This window comes from Chinchilla lanigera, unplaced genomic scaffold, assembly GCF_000276665.1.
Source record: "Chinchilla lanigera isolate Chin_1 unplaced genomic scaffold, ChiLan1.0 scaffold00007, whole genome shotgun sequence".
Lineage (NCBI taxonomy): Eukaryota > Metazoa > Chordata > Mammalia > Rodentia > Chinchillidae > Chinchilla > Chinchilla lanigera.
The window spans coordinates 32971651-32987098 of record NW_004955408.1 but is presented as its reverse complement, the minus strand read 5'-3'; the positions used below and the strand labels follow the sequence as shown (position 1 = coordinate 32987098).

Here is a 15448-nt window from a genome sequence, read left to right as displayed (position 1 = left end):
GGGCAGAGAAAACTACCAAGAAAAAGAGAACCTCTGAGACAGACCAGAATTGGACACATTCCAGGAAAGAAAGAAGCCAGAAGTGTGGACAGAGCATCAGGACCACAAGAAAGTAGAATAGAAGAGGCAGAGGCCAGAGCAGTGTTTCTTACCCTGACTGTGCTGAAAATTATCTGATGAACTTAAAACTCCAGTGTCCAAGCCCCACCTCCAGAGATTGTGAATTAATTGGCCATTTTATAAACTCTTCCCAGGGAATCTCATGGTACTTCTTGGGCTGAGGAAGTCTTGGTCATGCAGTTTCACAGACTCTGGTAAGGAGTTTGGACTTTAACTGAGTGGCAGTGGGAAGCTGTTGGACAATGCAGGTTATGAAAGGAGTATGACCTGATGTGTGTTTAAAGGGCTTTGGCTGCCACATGGACAGTGGAGAGAAGAGCTTTGTGACAGTGGCACATTTGATAAATGACAGTGGCTGGATGGTATCAGTGGAAATGGTCAGAAGAGATCATTTTCTGCTTCAATTTTGATGTTTGTGCTCAGAAGATGGATTGGATTTAGGGTGTGAGGCAAAAAGTGTCCGGATTGCCTCAAAGTTGAACTGATTAACTGGGTGAGTGGTGGTGCCATCCATAGAGACAGAGAAGAAATTGAGGAGGAACAGGTTGGAGGACTGCACAGAATAACTGTGTGCATTGGTTGTCCAAAGCTTCAGGTTGGCTTTCTCCATAGATTCAGATAGGTTACAGGTCTGAGCAGCACAATGAGATTGACTGATGCATCCTAAGAAATCCTCTTCCTTATATAGTGCTAAGAGTTCTTTTGAAGTCTTCCAAAGATGAGCACCAGAAACAGCTGAACATTTTAGTGCATGGAACATGTGATACGAAGGGGACTATGAAGATTCTTAGCTTTGTCCTTGCAGGAACCAGCTTGTTTTTTTTTTGTTTGTTTGTTTTTCTCCGGTACCAGGAATCGAACTCACGACCTTGCACTTGCCAGGCAGGCACTGTGTTGCTGAGCTAAATCCCCAGCCCTGGCAGGAACCAGCTTGGATGTATGAAAAGACATAGCACACAGTCAGTACCGGTATTGCTGCAATAATGAGTGATGGGGTGCAATATAGAATCCTGAATAGCAGGTTAGAAATCTAAGAGGTTTTCTCGCCACAAAATTATCTTACATAATATTTCTAGCTCATTTTGCAATTATAATTAATTTTCCTTCCCTCCCCAGTGTGAATGTCCAGCAGTTAAAAGTGATCAATATTGTTAAGATTAAGTTACTAGAATTAGTTTCCAGACTTTACCATGGTGTCTCCGTTACTCGGTTCTCTCGTTGCTGAGACAAAATACCTGGCACCCAGAATTAAGGAAGGAAAGGTTTATTTAGCTCACAGTTTGTGGAGGTTTCAGTCCATACTCTAAGGCAGAGTGGTACATGGCATAGGGCAACAGTTGGTGGCCAACTCAGCTGGCTGTAAGGCAGAGTGGTACATGGCACAGGGCAACAGTTCATGGCAGCAGAACACAGCAAAACAACAAGAGCAAACAAGGGAGGAGTGGCAGAGAGTAAGCCTCTTTCCCTCCCTTACATTGTATGCAAACTACCTGCCCCAGGGCGGGTGCAGCACTCATACCCATAATTCCAACACTGAACCATGAATCAACCATAAACTCTAGAAGCCTGCCCCAAGACTGCATGAGGCTTTGCGGGGACATCCAGAAACAAGCCATAACTCATGGAAAACAAATATAGACTTTATTAGAAGTTATTTTTCTGTGATAGAGGGTAGATTAAATTCAAAGATGGGACAGATAGATTGGTATATGGAAGAGGGGAGGAAACCCCACATTTTAAGCTTTTTGAGGATAAGAATGGTCTCTTAGTTTTGTTTTGTTTTTAATGCACAAGTCTCTTCTCATTTTGGGATTTCTTGTTAGTAAAGTTTTGATAGAGTCTTAGCTGAAACTCCGGAGTCAGTGCTGGTCAGAGTGGCTGAGAAGGGAGGTTTTCCAGAAGGCTTGTGAAGTGTTCACTGCCCTGTTTAGGGTATTTCTTTGCTCTTACTAAAGAAACTGTAGATGTAGTTACCTTTGAGTGAAAGGCAAGACAGTTCAGAGTGGTACAGCTCTCCGGAAAATTAGCAAGGTCTGAAACTCCTTAATAAAGAGCTTTACCTTGGCTGCAGACCCTAGAGATAGTGTCAGCAGCCCATGCAATGAGGCAGGATGATGTTGGACTTGAAATGTCAAGCTCCATTTCACCCGAATGAGTCCCTTGCGGGGAGTGAAATGGAGCGTGTTCATTGCCAGCGCACCTGCTTAGTAATACATTTTGTCCTTACAGATAACTGCAGTGACCTGAACTCAGAACTGCAGAGGGTGCTGACGGGACTGGAGAGTGTGGTCTGTGGCAGGAAGAAGAGCAGCTGCAGCCTGTCCGTGGCCGAGGTGGACAGGCACATCGAGCAACTTACCACGGCCAGCGAGCACTGCGACCTGGCTATCAAGGTCAGCCTCCCCCTCCCACTGCTCACTCTCGGAGAGCACAACTCCTGTCAGACACCTGTTCCGAATGAGGGTTCCTGTGGAACCAACACTGCAGATTGGGTAGGAGCAGAGGCTCCATAAATTTGTTTTGAGCTGAACTTCTGTAGAGAAAGGGTTTCTATTGATGGCAAGATCCTGGCTCTGTCTAGAAAGGACAGTTTACTTGGAAACAATTCCATTACCGGTATTGAGCCATATCATTTTAAGTGTGGGTCATCGTAGGGCACTCTTACATTGCACATTTGCCTTGGAAGTTTATGAGAGCTTTAAGGCCTCTAGAATACAATTGCATGAGTTATTGATCCACATTACTAACAAAGCAGAAGGTTCAGGGTCTGAATTATCTCTTCCCCAGCACAATGCAGCAGAGGCTCAGTCGTGTCTTTGACATGCCTTCAGCCTACTGCTGAAGGAGAACCAGGTGCTGGGAATTTGCTGCATCTGCATCTGCACATACTCATCCTCAAAGAGGATGTCTGGTGCAGTTGATCCTGGGCCTCAGGTGTCTTTATATTAGTTCACCATAGCTTAGTGACCTAGGCCTAACTTCAAAGTCTGGGGGGAACTTACACAGAGGAGCAATCTAGGCCCAAGTTTCTGTCGACAGGAATCCTAGATTTCCCAAAAGCTCTGTGGTTACTCAAGGTAAAGCATGGTGATGTATGTTGATAACACAGCTGCCTTCCTGATGTTACTCATCTCAGTTGCACATGTGTGGATCATGTGGTCTGGGTGGGGGAGCAGATACTGTTGTTCTTTCTCTGGAGTCTCCTGGGCCCCATTTTTTATGGTAATGTCAACTTGGGTCCTAGGCCCCGCCTTGACATTGCGGGAAGGAAAAGGACAAGAGTTTCTGTTAAGTAGCAAGGCACATAGAGACTGAGTGAAGCCACATAGGATCAGAGTCTTGAATTTATGAAGAGGACCACACATAGCATAGAGAAAGTGGCAGCAAAATTTGGGAAACTGTCCTTGCCAGGGAACTGCTGTGAGCGTCCAAGAGTGGCAGCCTTCTGTTTCCAGTACAGCACTCAAGACCTTCATCCCATCTCTCCATTGCCTTCCGTCCCTGCCCCACCCTTCTCCCTCCTGCTTGGACATCAGCCGGCTTATGCTTTCTTTTGTAAAAGATAGCGCAGGTGGAGGAACAGTTCCTGAGAACAAGCAGAATAAGTTCTGCCCTTTTTTCTTAATTTTATGCATTTTTCTTCCCTATTAATACTGTTGCAAATCAATTTTTAGGAACTTTCAAAATACAACATTCTCTTCTTTTAGTTTGCAGCTATCTTATTAAATCCCTGCTGTCTGAGAAACCTCCACAGTGTTTCCTCTTTTCTGTGTCACTGAGGCCTATTTTTGTCTTTCACATACATCTTGGGACTGAACCTCATTCACACCATCTGAATTCTGATGTGACACTGAAAGTGAGAATGCTGATTGCTGAGTTGGCACATGGGAGGCCTGTAATTTAGGAAACTTCAAATTAAACGTTGTATGCAGTTTGCAGCCTCATGCCTTTGCCGCATTATTAGGATCACTGACTGACCTGCTGCAGGGACATGTGCTCACCAACCAACTTGGGAACTTAGGCGGAGGAGAGAAACGTTTGTGAGAACACGGCAGCTGTTCCCACAAAGACTGAAATCCCAGGAAGGGACTGTGTTTTTCTTAGCCGCTGGCTAACACAGACGATGATCCAGGCAAAAGAGAGTACCTCATCAGAAATTGGGAAGAGGACAGTTGGCGTCATCCCTAGCCACACTCATTATGTGCAGTGACGTAGCTCTAAAAGCCTCTTCTCTGTGTCCCCCTACTCCTGTGCAGCTTGTTTGCTTCCTGTCCCCGTCCTCCCAGGTAACTGACCCAGCTTTTCTTTGTGGCCATGTTTTGCAGACAGTTGAAGAGATTGAGGGGGTGCTCGGCCGGGACCTGTACCCCAACCTGGCTGAAGAGCGGTCTCGGTGGGAGAAGGAGCTGGCTGGGCTGCGGGAAGAGAACGAGAGCCTGACTGCCATGCTGTGCAGCAAGGAGGAAGAGCTGAACCGGACCAAGGCCACCATGAATGCCGTCCGCGAGGAGCGGGACCGGCTGCGGAGGAGGGTGAGCGTGGCTCGGCCGCTGGCCAGGCCTTTGTGGTCATGGGGCTGCAAGAAGCAGGCGTGCAGAGCCAGGGCAACCCCCAGAATTTCAGGTAGTTCTACTCTTGCACCTTGCTGGACCCTTCTCATCACACAGTCATTCTTTATAGTTTCAAAGTGCTAAAGTGTAGAAGAAATAGTTTAAAATCAGTTTTCTCCGGAATCCTAAATCTAAGTAATAGTACAATTTTATCAGAGCAGTGAATCTAAACTGTTCTCCCAGGTATATATGGTGTCCCCAAAGATAATTAGCATGCTTTTTTAAGGTAGTCTTAATATTTTTATAATTTTAAAAACAGAAAGTTTCCCCCTTTAAATATTTTTTGCAACATTTTCTTTAACTTTATAGTACCTGCTCCTAGTGGAAAACATCATCTGTTCTACCATACACTTATTAAAGTTAAAGTAATTGTGCATGTGTGTAAGTGTGAAATAATGTGTCTTTGCATGTGCACATGTGTGTGTGCACATGTGTGTGACTCCTCATATTTACGTCAAAGCCTGCACTAGTTTGAGAACTACTGTGGTTAGGACACATCAGTTACTGGAAGGTGCTGGTGTTTCACGTAGAAACATTTGGCAGAACTGTTCGAAGCACTCAGTTTTCCAAAGATACAGAGGCCTACGGTACTTCTTTGTTTGTGAATTTGATCTGTATTGGACTAGGGGTGAAGCAATGCATTCTTCAGTCAGAAATACTGTGATTCCCTCTGAACTTCACTTTGAATTACAAGACCTATTTCATTCTCTTCCTCAATCTAGACAATAATTAGGTCATTTTTTAGTCATACTCTGCTGGGTAGTTTTGCACAGGGGTGAATTAGAAGGGGAAAACCACCTCAGCAGGTCTTATCAGCCTTCACCACTGCTGTTTCTCTAGGCTTCAAGGAGCACCTTGGAAGTAGCTTGTTCTTCAGTACGGTCAGCATGTGTCTATCACTTGACTTTGTAATCTACACGCAAGTATTCTTTGTTGTCATTATTCATGAATGTGGGTGAAATTACTGTTTTGAATGCTATCGGGTGTGTTCTTCATTTATGACTAATATAATTAAAGGGCCAGCACTCCTGTGCTCATATCTGAACACGTTTCCCTTACTCACATGCACAAGCATATCTTAGTTTGTAGCTCTATCAGCTAGCATTCTGCACACTTGCATCAGCAGCTGTAAATCATCCCAGTCAGCAAAGACTTTCCACAGAGAGCCAGCTGAGACTAAGTCAGCACTGAGGCCTACACAGCCTATAATTTCCAGGTTGCCTTCCCTGATCTTTGTGACTCACCTGCCCAGTAGGCAGGTGCTTGCTCTTAGTGTGTGCATTGTGGCAGAGGATGTTTTGCAGAGAAAATGTTGATCCTAAGTGTAATTACATACTGTGGTTTTGAATAAATTTCCTCTAACTTGAGGAAATTTTATCTAATCTTACTAAAGCACAGAACAACCCTTGCATTATAACTAGAAAAAAGCCCATGCCCCTTCCTCAGTGTTTTCTCTAACACTGGAGGACATTAAGAACACCATGATAATTTCAGGGATAGTGACACAGACCTATAGTCCCAGCATCTTGGGAGGCTGAGACAGGAGGATCAAAAGTTCAAGCCAAACTGCTGAGACCTTCCCTCAAAGTAAAAACATTTTAAAAAGATTTTAATAAAAGGGAATCAAGACTGTAGCTCGGTACAGAGTTCTGAGTTCAATCTGTATGTGGGGGAGGCTTGAATAACGTGGGAATATTTATTTACCTTATGTATCAAGGCTGTGGGGCCACATTGAGTGAGGTTATAGTCTGAACTGACCAACACAGTTACCGTGAGTCATTGGCAAGTTACCTAACCTCTCTGTGCATCAGTTTACTTTGCCATGAAGTGTGGATAATAAAAGTACCTGATACAGAAGAATTAGATAATATTCAGAATATGGTCACCCAGTGGGGAACATACTAGATCTAAACCGTAACCTGCAGTTTCACTGTTCTGCTGTTTCGATTGCTTTCCTGTATTCTGCTCTTCACCCTTTCCCTCATTCTGGCCCCTCTGTCCACGCAGGCTAGCAGTTAGGAGACCAGCCCGTTACAGTAGAACAGCTGTCCAGCTGCATAGGGCTGGCGGGGGATGTTTTGTGAAGAGGTTAGCCTTGAGTGTAATTCCATATTGTGATCCCCTTGCTAACACAGTGCTGTAGGAAGTTGCAGTGAACTTGTTCCAGGGAGAAGCTGTTGTGCGTGTTTGTTCATCTCCATCTGAGTCCAGTTGAGTATTCTTGATGTAATATGTCTCTCCTCTCTGTGAGATGAGGGGCCCAAGGCAGAGACTCCTCAGAGCTGTGAATCTGCACCTTTTCTTGAGAAACAGTGTGCAGGGCCCCTCCGAGGCTTTACCTGCGCCTGCGCCGTGGAAATGGTGAGGCCACTTTCCAGCTGTCTGCACCGGTGTTTCTTCATCATCCACCCACAGTCCAGGCCTGTGACGAGGCCAGGCTGCTTAAAGGCTAACTCTTTGCTATAAAGAAAATAGCTGAGTCCTTTTGTTGGGAAGCTGGTAAGAAATTAGGAAGACAGCGAGAATGCTGAGCTTTTCCTTGATGCGGCTATTCTGATAATCAGATTGAAGTATGTACTGTAGTGGCCAAAGAACAAAAGAGAGAGAGAGTGCCCCTGTCAAACATACAGAGACGGAAATGCTGCCGGGTTTGTTTCTCTTCTCCTGGTTCACGCTCTGTCTTTTCTGTTTCAGCCTCCTCAAAGTTGCCATCAACAATAAAATTCCACTTTCCCAAAACACCATGTGAATTAAGTTTGTAAAAATAAATCTGTTTTTTTTTTTGTTAGTGTTTTTTTTTTTTTTGGTAAATAGATTCTGATTTCTCAGTCATTTGGGGCCTCCAAGACGTTTTACAAAGTCTCCACTAGGAGATTGGTTCTCTGCAAAATGCCCAAGAAGTGCGTTGGGATGAACTGCCTCACCCTCATTAAGTGGAGCTTTTCTGGCCTCGTGAGTCTCACCCTTCTGTAGTGTAGGAATCACCTCATCTCCCCCAGCTCCATTACACAATGAAATTACGAATTAATTGTTTGTAATTAATTGTTACTTGTACTCATGCTCCTGCGCAGCAGCACATCAGCACTTCTTGTTCCTCGCTGGAACTTAGTGCCCATTGATCTCCCACTCCCCATCCTCCCTCTCTCTGACCCTCCCTCTCCCTGTCCTCCCTCTCCCTGTCCTCCCTCTCCCTGACCCTCCCTCTCCCTGTCCCTCCCTCTCCCCGTCCCTCCCTCTCCCTGACCTCCCTTCCTTTGGTAACCAACATTCAACTCTCAGCTTTTTCTAGGAAATCAACCTTTTTGGGTGCCATGTAAGTGCAGCCCACACTCTTGCTAGTTACATCACTTGTACAGATACCCTAAAAATGATCAATAACTCAGTGCCTTAGCACAAATATGTCATTTTACAATTCTGACAGTGTGACGTCCAGAATGTGTCAGATTTGCTACAATGCAGGTGTTGGCAGGGCTGTGCCTTCTGGAGGCTTAAGGGAAGGGACGGTTGCCTCTCCGGCCTTCCCAGTGTCAGAAGCAACCTGCCCTGTGTGACTGTGCTCACTCTGCAAAGCCAGCAATGTAACCTTTTCGGGACTCTACTTCTGACCCCTCCTCCCCGCCTCCAAGTGCTGTTTGTACCCAGGGTACCGTACACACCTCAGGGACAAGGACCTGGACTCTGGGGGCCACAAGTCATTCTACTGTATATTCTCGCTAGGTCCTAGATTTTATGGTGCCAGGTTTTTTCAGTGATACTCAACGGATTTTGTGAAGACCAACGTCAGCCATAGTTGAAGGCACTGGCAGTATGACAGAAAATGAGAAGGACCAGCACCTCTGCCCGAAGAGCCTAAGATGCTTCCCGCTCTCATCAGATGTTTTTGATACCTGCTTGTTGTTTTGCCTCGCTTCTCATTCTTTAAGTGTCCTAAACTTAACTGTTGTGATAGCGTTCACAGTTTGCTTTTGTTCTTCTGGGTTGAGTTTATCCGACTTCGGTGGCCAGCTCTCTTGCTTTATCTTCTTCCCTCTGCATGAGTCCCTCTGTGTCTGATGGCTTCGAGTTCTGAGGCTCCTAGTTTCGGGAAACCTGTGGGTCCTCTTCCTTAGTACTACTGGTGACTTTAAGTTCAGTTTTTGAGGCAGGAGGGGCCTGCAAGGTCCAGATTGATGTTGAGTATTAATGTATAGTGTTGAGGTCCCACAGTGCACAGGTCATGTAAATTTGGAGTCTGTACCCAAATGTATCACAGATCTAGAGTTTGGATTTTTACAGATCTCCCCTCTGCACAGTCCCAGCGATTCCTTCAGGCTTTGTGGTCAGTCTTGTCCACTTTGCACCGATGGGTAGGGCAGGAAGGCCTGGGCTATATGGCCTGGGGGCTTTACTTAGACTGCCTGGCTGGCAGGAGTCCCTCTCTATCTCCTGCTGATCCTACATCAATGTCCCTCCCTCCCCATTGTCAGGGCCTGAAATACCGCCTTCCTCTTGACCTTGGGAGCTGCAGCTCTCATTCCTGCACCTGGAGATTTTGTTGTCTTTCTTTTAACCTGGGCAGTGAATCTCCCACCAATTTTTCCTCGTTTATGCAGCATTTCTCTGTGTTTGTATTAGGAGGTGTGCCTACTACTTTAGCTGAGGCTGTCACCGGCGGGACATTCTTAGCTGTCATCTACCCAGTTACAGAAACTTCTGAAAACCTGTTTTCTACCCTCCCTCTCATCGTGGTCTTTGTGGGAATCTGTCAAGAGTCTAATCCTTGCCACTCTTCTTTGAGATCAGTTTCCCTTCATAGATGTAATGTAATTTAAAAATTGTGTTTTTTACATTATTGCTGCACTGTTCCCTAAAATTCAGGTGGGAGAGAGACCACTTAACCCATCCAGCTGTCTGTCTTTCCGTGACATACTCGATACACAAGTTCACTGGAACTCACCCGCCTGGCTAATAATTATCATGAAATAATAAAGCACAGACCCAAATGAATACATACAGTATCCTTTAGTTTTCAGAGACATTCCCTGGACTGAAGCTTTTAAAATCGAAACAGATATTTGGGTCTAGAAATTATTTTCAGCACAGGTGTGCATACATATACGTCGTACAAAATGGCTATAAGTAATTATCGCTGTTCAGTTAAAAAAGAACATAAGCAGTATGTTTTGTTTTTACAGTATTTTCTACATTTTCTCAGTGAACATCTTTTACTTTTGTAATTAGAAGATACTTCAGCTGATTGGGATTTTAGGGATAGGCATGGGCCTCACTTACACCTGGGTTTGTCGGTACCCAATCCAGCATAAGCCCTACCTCTTGCCTTGGCGGGCGTGCATTTTTCTGCTCTGGAAACCGTTTGCAAGTGGGCCCTGTCTGGTGTGTTATGAGGACACAGACACTTCCATCATTCCATGGTTCCCAGAAGCTGCAGCAGAGCATCAGCCACTTTTGAGTTGTTTCACTATTGAGTGCAGTTTGCTCCAGGGGAATTTGGCTTCTAATATGTTGATGAATTATTGAAATTTCAATTACTTTTGCTTCCCAAGTTAGCAGGATGGAGACATCCCAGACATTTCCTGTGAAAAGCTGTCCAGTGCTTTTAGAGCAGGAGCTGTGTGCTCGGTCTCTGCCTTTGCTGGAAGGGCTTCGGCAGCACGGGAGGCTCCACTCTGCCTGTCTGTGAGACTGAAGTGTTTCATGGCCTTCAGAGACCCTCAGGTCGGTTGGTGCCGCTCAAGGTCTGGTCCTGTGTATGACAGCATCAGCATCTTTGAGGCACTCATTAGGTGTGCAGACCTAATGGTGTTGGCTTTGTCCAGACCTCCTGAACCTGACCCTGGGTGGGAATCTGGAGTCTGTTTTCACAAACACACTGCTTTCTTGGAGGAACTGCAGGTGGAGCTGTGTTCTTCCCCCTTTTCTGCTGCCTATAGCACTCAAGTGCCCTTGTGTTGAGATGATCTCTCTCTTCCTGGCTCTGCCTTCCAGGACAATGGAGATTCCATTCTGGGTCCCCACCGTGTCCAGCATAGCATCAGGCACTTGAGGCTGTATAACTAAATATTCCTTAAATGTGTGCATCCCTCCTCTGCCAGAAGTTTGCAGCTCCTTGGGTAACATATCTTCCTGGTCTTTGTGAGGAACAAGTCAGTAACTGGTCCTGTTAAGGAATCAGGGACTTTGTGGACCCACTGTGTGGTATAGCCTTACAGTGAGGCAGAGCCTTTCCTGTAAAGGAAAGCCTTGCCTTCTGCCCATCTGGCTCTTGCTTTTTGGCCAGGGAAACCATCAACCCTCTCTTGTTGCCTTATGGTTACAGGTTCGAGAGCTTCAAACTCGACTGCAGAGCGTGCAGGCCACAGGCCCCTCCAGTCCTGGCCGCCTCACTTCTGCCAACCGTCCTGTTAACCCCAGCACTGGAGAGCTGAGCACCAGCAGCAGCAGCAATGACATTCCTATTGCCAAGGTGAGCTCCTGGGGACCAGACTGAGGGTGGGAACATGGTTATCTGAAAGCGCCAGCCTCCGCTAAGCATGCCACTGCGGGCCTGTTACCAGTTCAGCCGCCCAGCAGGCTTCCCCTAGGACTTTGCACAGGTCTCCCACACTGAGCTACAGCAAGAGATAACCCACTAATAATCTTTAAGTCTCTTCTGGCTGCCACCTGGACACCAGCTCTCATTAATCAGCTGACTGGAGAATGTCACAGCTGACAAGTTACAGTGGAGAGTGAGACGTTAAGTGCTGCAGCACTTCACGGTAGATGATAGCTGCTTTCGAAGACTAAGGTTCAGCTCAGCAGAGACTCAGATAACAAGCCAATGATCTTCCCACTCACAGGACCCACACTTCCACCAGCAAAAAAATAAAAATCATGGGGCAGGCCGTGGCAGGGAAGGCAGCCCCAGCCCCAGTACCATGTCACATCTACCACAGAGAGACTATGCAAGTGATGAATGGCCTCATGCCAGGTAGCTCTACTAGTCTCCATTGTAAGTTTGGTTTTCACGCATTAAGTTTACTAAGTTTAGGTGAAGCCATTGTTTCTCCCGCGCAAGTGGGTTTGTCCCCCAGGAGACCTTGGGGAACGTCAGAACTGGAGTGCTACTGGGATCTTGTGGCTGGAGGCCAGAGGTTCTACTCAGTACTCCCACAACAAAGACCTGTCCAGCCCAAAATGTCAGCGTTGCTGAGGTTGAGAAGCCGTGAGTTAAATTGATGGTAGAGGAATTGAACAAGTGAGATGTTTTAAAGACATTAACGAATCAGTTCAGTTGTACTTTTTTTTTTTTCAATCATTGTTTTGTTTCTCAAGATTGCAGAGAGGGTGAAGCTGTCAAAGACAAGGTCTGAATCTTCCTCATCTGACCGGCCAGTCCTGGGCTCAGAAATCAGTAGCATCGGGGTGAGTGTTGCTGGGGCAAAGGAATGAGGTCCCCCAGACCTCCACAGACAGCTGCTCCCAGTGATAAAGGGGCTTCTGAACTTCACTTCCAGTAACCCAGTTAATGATTGCAATAAATCATACCTCATTTCTTTTCCCAAGGTCAAATTACAATGTATAGTCATGTCCACATGGTGAATTATTTTTTTGAGCTTTAAGGGAGAACTTTTTTCTTTCCTTTTCCTTACTTAAAAGCATTCGAAAAGAAATGGTTCAGGTCTAGTTCCTGGTGATGTTAATGAAAGGCTTGAGTTATCTGTTTTATATTTCCTGTGCCTCCTGGGGGCCATGGGAGTTGTGAAGCTCTGAAAGAGTGTGCCTTTTGCACGAGACCTGCTCTTTGCTGAGGATGAACACTGCCTTTGAAGCGCAGTCCAGTGCCAGGAAAGACCGGAACCTGCCAGTTTAGTACCAGAGCTTTTGTTTGTAGAGCCTGCCCTAGAGCATAAAAGCTGATGGATGGCGGTGAGGAGCAGTGTCAGTGCGTGGAGGGATATCTGTGAGGATGGGGCATGAGGCTGGGCTAGCCAGCTGTATGATCCTTGGGAGTGTGGAGAGCCTGAAGAACACTTCTAAGAACCTAAGATGAAATTTTGAATGAGCAAAAATTGCACCCATTCAGAGTCAGCCTCTCCCTTTGGCTGCAGTGACCAGAGACAATGGTGTGGAGCAGCAGGGAGCTCAAACTGGGGAGGAAGGTGAGACCCAGTAGCACATGCTTGGGGGTGCAACTGCATTTTGACCGTGTTTTATGTGCTGCTTTCATAGAAGGTAGCTTTCTACATTAAAATCATAGTACACAAACCAAGACCTAGTGCCGGATTTTCAAGGAATCTTAGCTTTAAATTGTTCTGCATGCAGAGTGTGCCTGGGGACCTGTGTCCCTGAAATGACACTCCTCAGGTGGGAATGCATACATATCTGTACAGGTGTCCAGCAGCGTGGCAGAACACCTGGCTCACTCGCTTCAGGACTGCTCCAACATCCAGGAGATTTTCCAGACACTCTACTCACATGGATCTGCCATCTCAGAAAGCAAGATTAGAGAGTTTGAGGTGGAAACAGAACGGCTGAATAGGTAAGGAGCAATTCCTGATGCTTGTTTGGGGGTGGGAGCTGTGCCTTCCCTTGCTCTCTGAAGATCATTATGAACTGTGAGTGGAGCGAAGCCATACAGCTGTGGGTGAGGGGCCTTCCTTCCACCGTGAGGGCTCAGGAGTGCTTGCAGCAGCAGCTTTGTGGGCATGTGACCTGCTCTCACACAGGGCCTCATGCTTAGAGAGAGTCCACACTGGTTTTACTGCTCTTCTGTTGTTTAAAATTCTTAGTAATTTACGAACCAGGGGCTCCACTTTTTCATCTCACTCTGGACCTCCACATTGTGCAGCAAGCCCTGGGAGTAGTACACAGAGAAGGGCAAGTAGGTCACACACAGATGGCTGCCAAGCTGGTAGGCCTGTGCTAGAGAGACCGAGAGACAAGTCCTGGAACGTTGAGTCAGCACCCCAGAGGCGCCTGGACCTACCAAGATGCAGCAGAAGCAGTCTGGAGGCAGTGCTTCTGGTGTTGGCCAGGCATGCTGGTCTAACTCTCCATGTTTTTTCTGCTAGTTCCCTAATTTTTATTTATGCTTCAGCCAGTGTGCCCAACCCTGAGTCCCAACGTTATGTATCCTAATTGTCCCATGAAAGTAAAGTTACCTATAGTTTTGTGGATTCTTCCCAGTTCTTCCCCCAGAGATAGTTTCAATTTCCACTTCAGCCTCTTGCCAAAACCTAGGGTTTATATATCATCCTAGTGATGTGAGAGCTGCTAAAAAGCAAAGAAAAAGGACTGTGGCCAAACCATGCTAACCACCCTGACTCAGACATGGCTCCACGGCAGCAGAGTGGATTGTTGAGCCACATCCAAGTATGGTGTGGCTGCTGTGACCGACCAGCCTTTCCCAGGAGAGCAGAGTGAGACCCGGCACCCTTATGAGCTAACTAGGAAGAAATGTAGACACCATTCCCATCCACCATTGCTTATTTCCATTTCTCTTGTGTGTGGCAAAACTGAATAAATGGTCATGTTAGTCCTTCCTGATTTGAAGCTGTTTAATATAGTTTTTGAGAATTACAGAAATCTGACAATCTAGGTCATTTAAAATCTTAAAATTAAATAGTTTTCTTATTAAATCCTAAATACAAGGACAATCCTGAAGATTTCCAAGAGGCAGTAAAGCAGAAGCGGGCTTCTCAGCATCACTGGCCTGGGAGTGTGGAAAAATTGAATCAGATATGTCCTTTGCTATTTAATGAAGTCAGATGCCTTCAGGGGGCCCCCAATTTATGGGGGATCTGCTCCCTCCTGACTGTGGTACTTAACACGCCTGCTTTGTGGCTGCACTTGGGGGAGATTCCTTTTTCCTGAATTATGCGCAGTCAGGAGAGCCCAAAGATACAGAGAGATTTGGTACTTGTGACTCATATTATTATGTTGTTTAGCAGCTTACAGTGGGCTGTCAGACAGCTGCTTAGTCTTCAACTTATAAGGGTAAAAGTAGTACAGTATCATTTTGCAAATGAGAAAACCAAGGCTTTGAAGTGGGAAGTGGTTCAGTGAACTTTCTTAAGTCTAGAGCTATTAAATAACTGAGGCAGACTTCTAATTCTTGCCCTCTGACCTCATCTCCATTATCTATTCTGTGATCATAGCCGCAGCAGGAACCTAGGGATACCTAGAAATAATCTAGTAGTATGTCCAGATGTCTCTTACTGAATTTCCTGTCTCAGCATGGAAGGCCTGTTACTCTCCAAAAATGCTAGCCTGTAACTTTGTGAATTGTGAGGTCAGGGAGAGGAGAGGTCATACCTATCCAAGGTATACTTCCTCATTTCATACATCGGTTATGTTCCTACTGTGTTCTCCCCTACTCCCCTCTTCTTAAAGCAAGTAAAACAGACAAGGGTCCTGGTACCATGGAGCTTATATTCTGCTAGGGGAGATAGACAGAAATGCTTGAATAAGAAAAGAAAGTGGAGAAACATGGAGGATTTTTTTTTTTTTTTTTTTTTTTTTTGCCTTTTTTTTCTTCTTTCCCTCATCCCACTTGTTCCTTCCATTGAGCAATTTCTTTCCCTTTCATATTTGGGGGGGGTTGAGAGGGGTACTGGGAATTGAACTTACGACCTTGTGGTTGCCAGGCAGGTGCTGTGCTGCTGAGTTAAATCCTTAACCCCTCCCTTTTATATTATCTATTGTATGTTTTGGGTTTTATTTACTCTTTCATATTCTTA

At 45.8% G+C, this 15448-nt stretch overlaps 1 protein-coding gene across 3 annotated transcripts in view; it reads left to right on the top strand.

Annotated features, from left to right (window-relative positions):
• Mcc (mutated in colorectal cancers) overlaps positions 1-15448 on the top strand; it is a 336531-nt gene that overhangs the window by 277951 nt on the left and 43132 nt on the right. For all 3 annotated transcript variants that reach the window (XM_005376512.2, XM_005376514.2, XM_005376513.2), the window contains 5 exons: positions 2350-2513; positions 4446-4652; positions 11047-11193; positions 12042-12131; positions 13100-13248. In XM_005376512.2, the coding sequence (XP_005376569.1) occupies positions 2350-2513; positions 4446-4652; positions 11047-11193; positions 12042-12131; positions 13100-13248 (757 nt within the window). The remainder of the gene's footprint in view (positions 1-2349; positions 2514-4445; positions 4653-11046; positions 11194-12041; positions 12132-13099; positions 13249-15448) is intronic.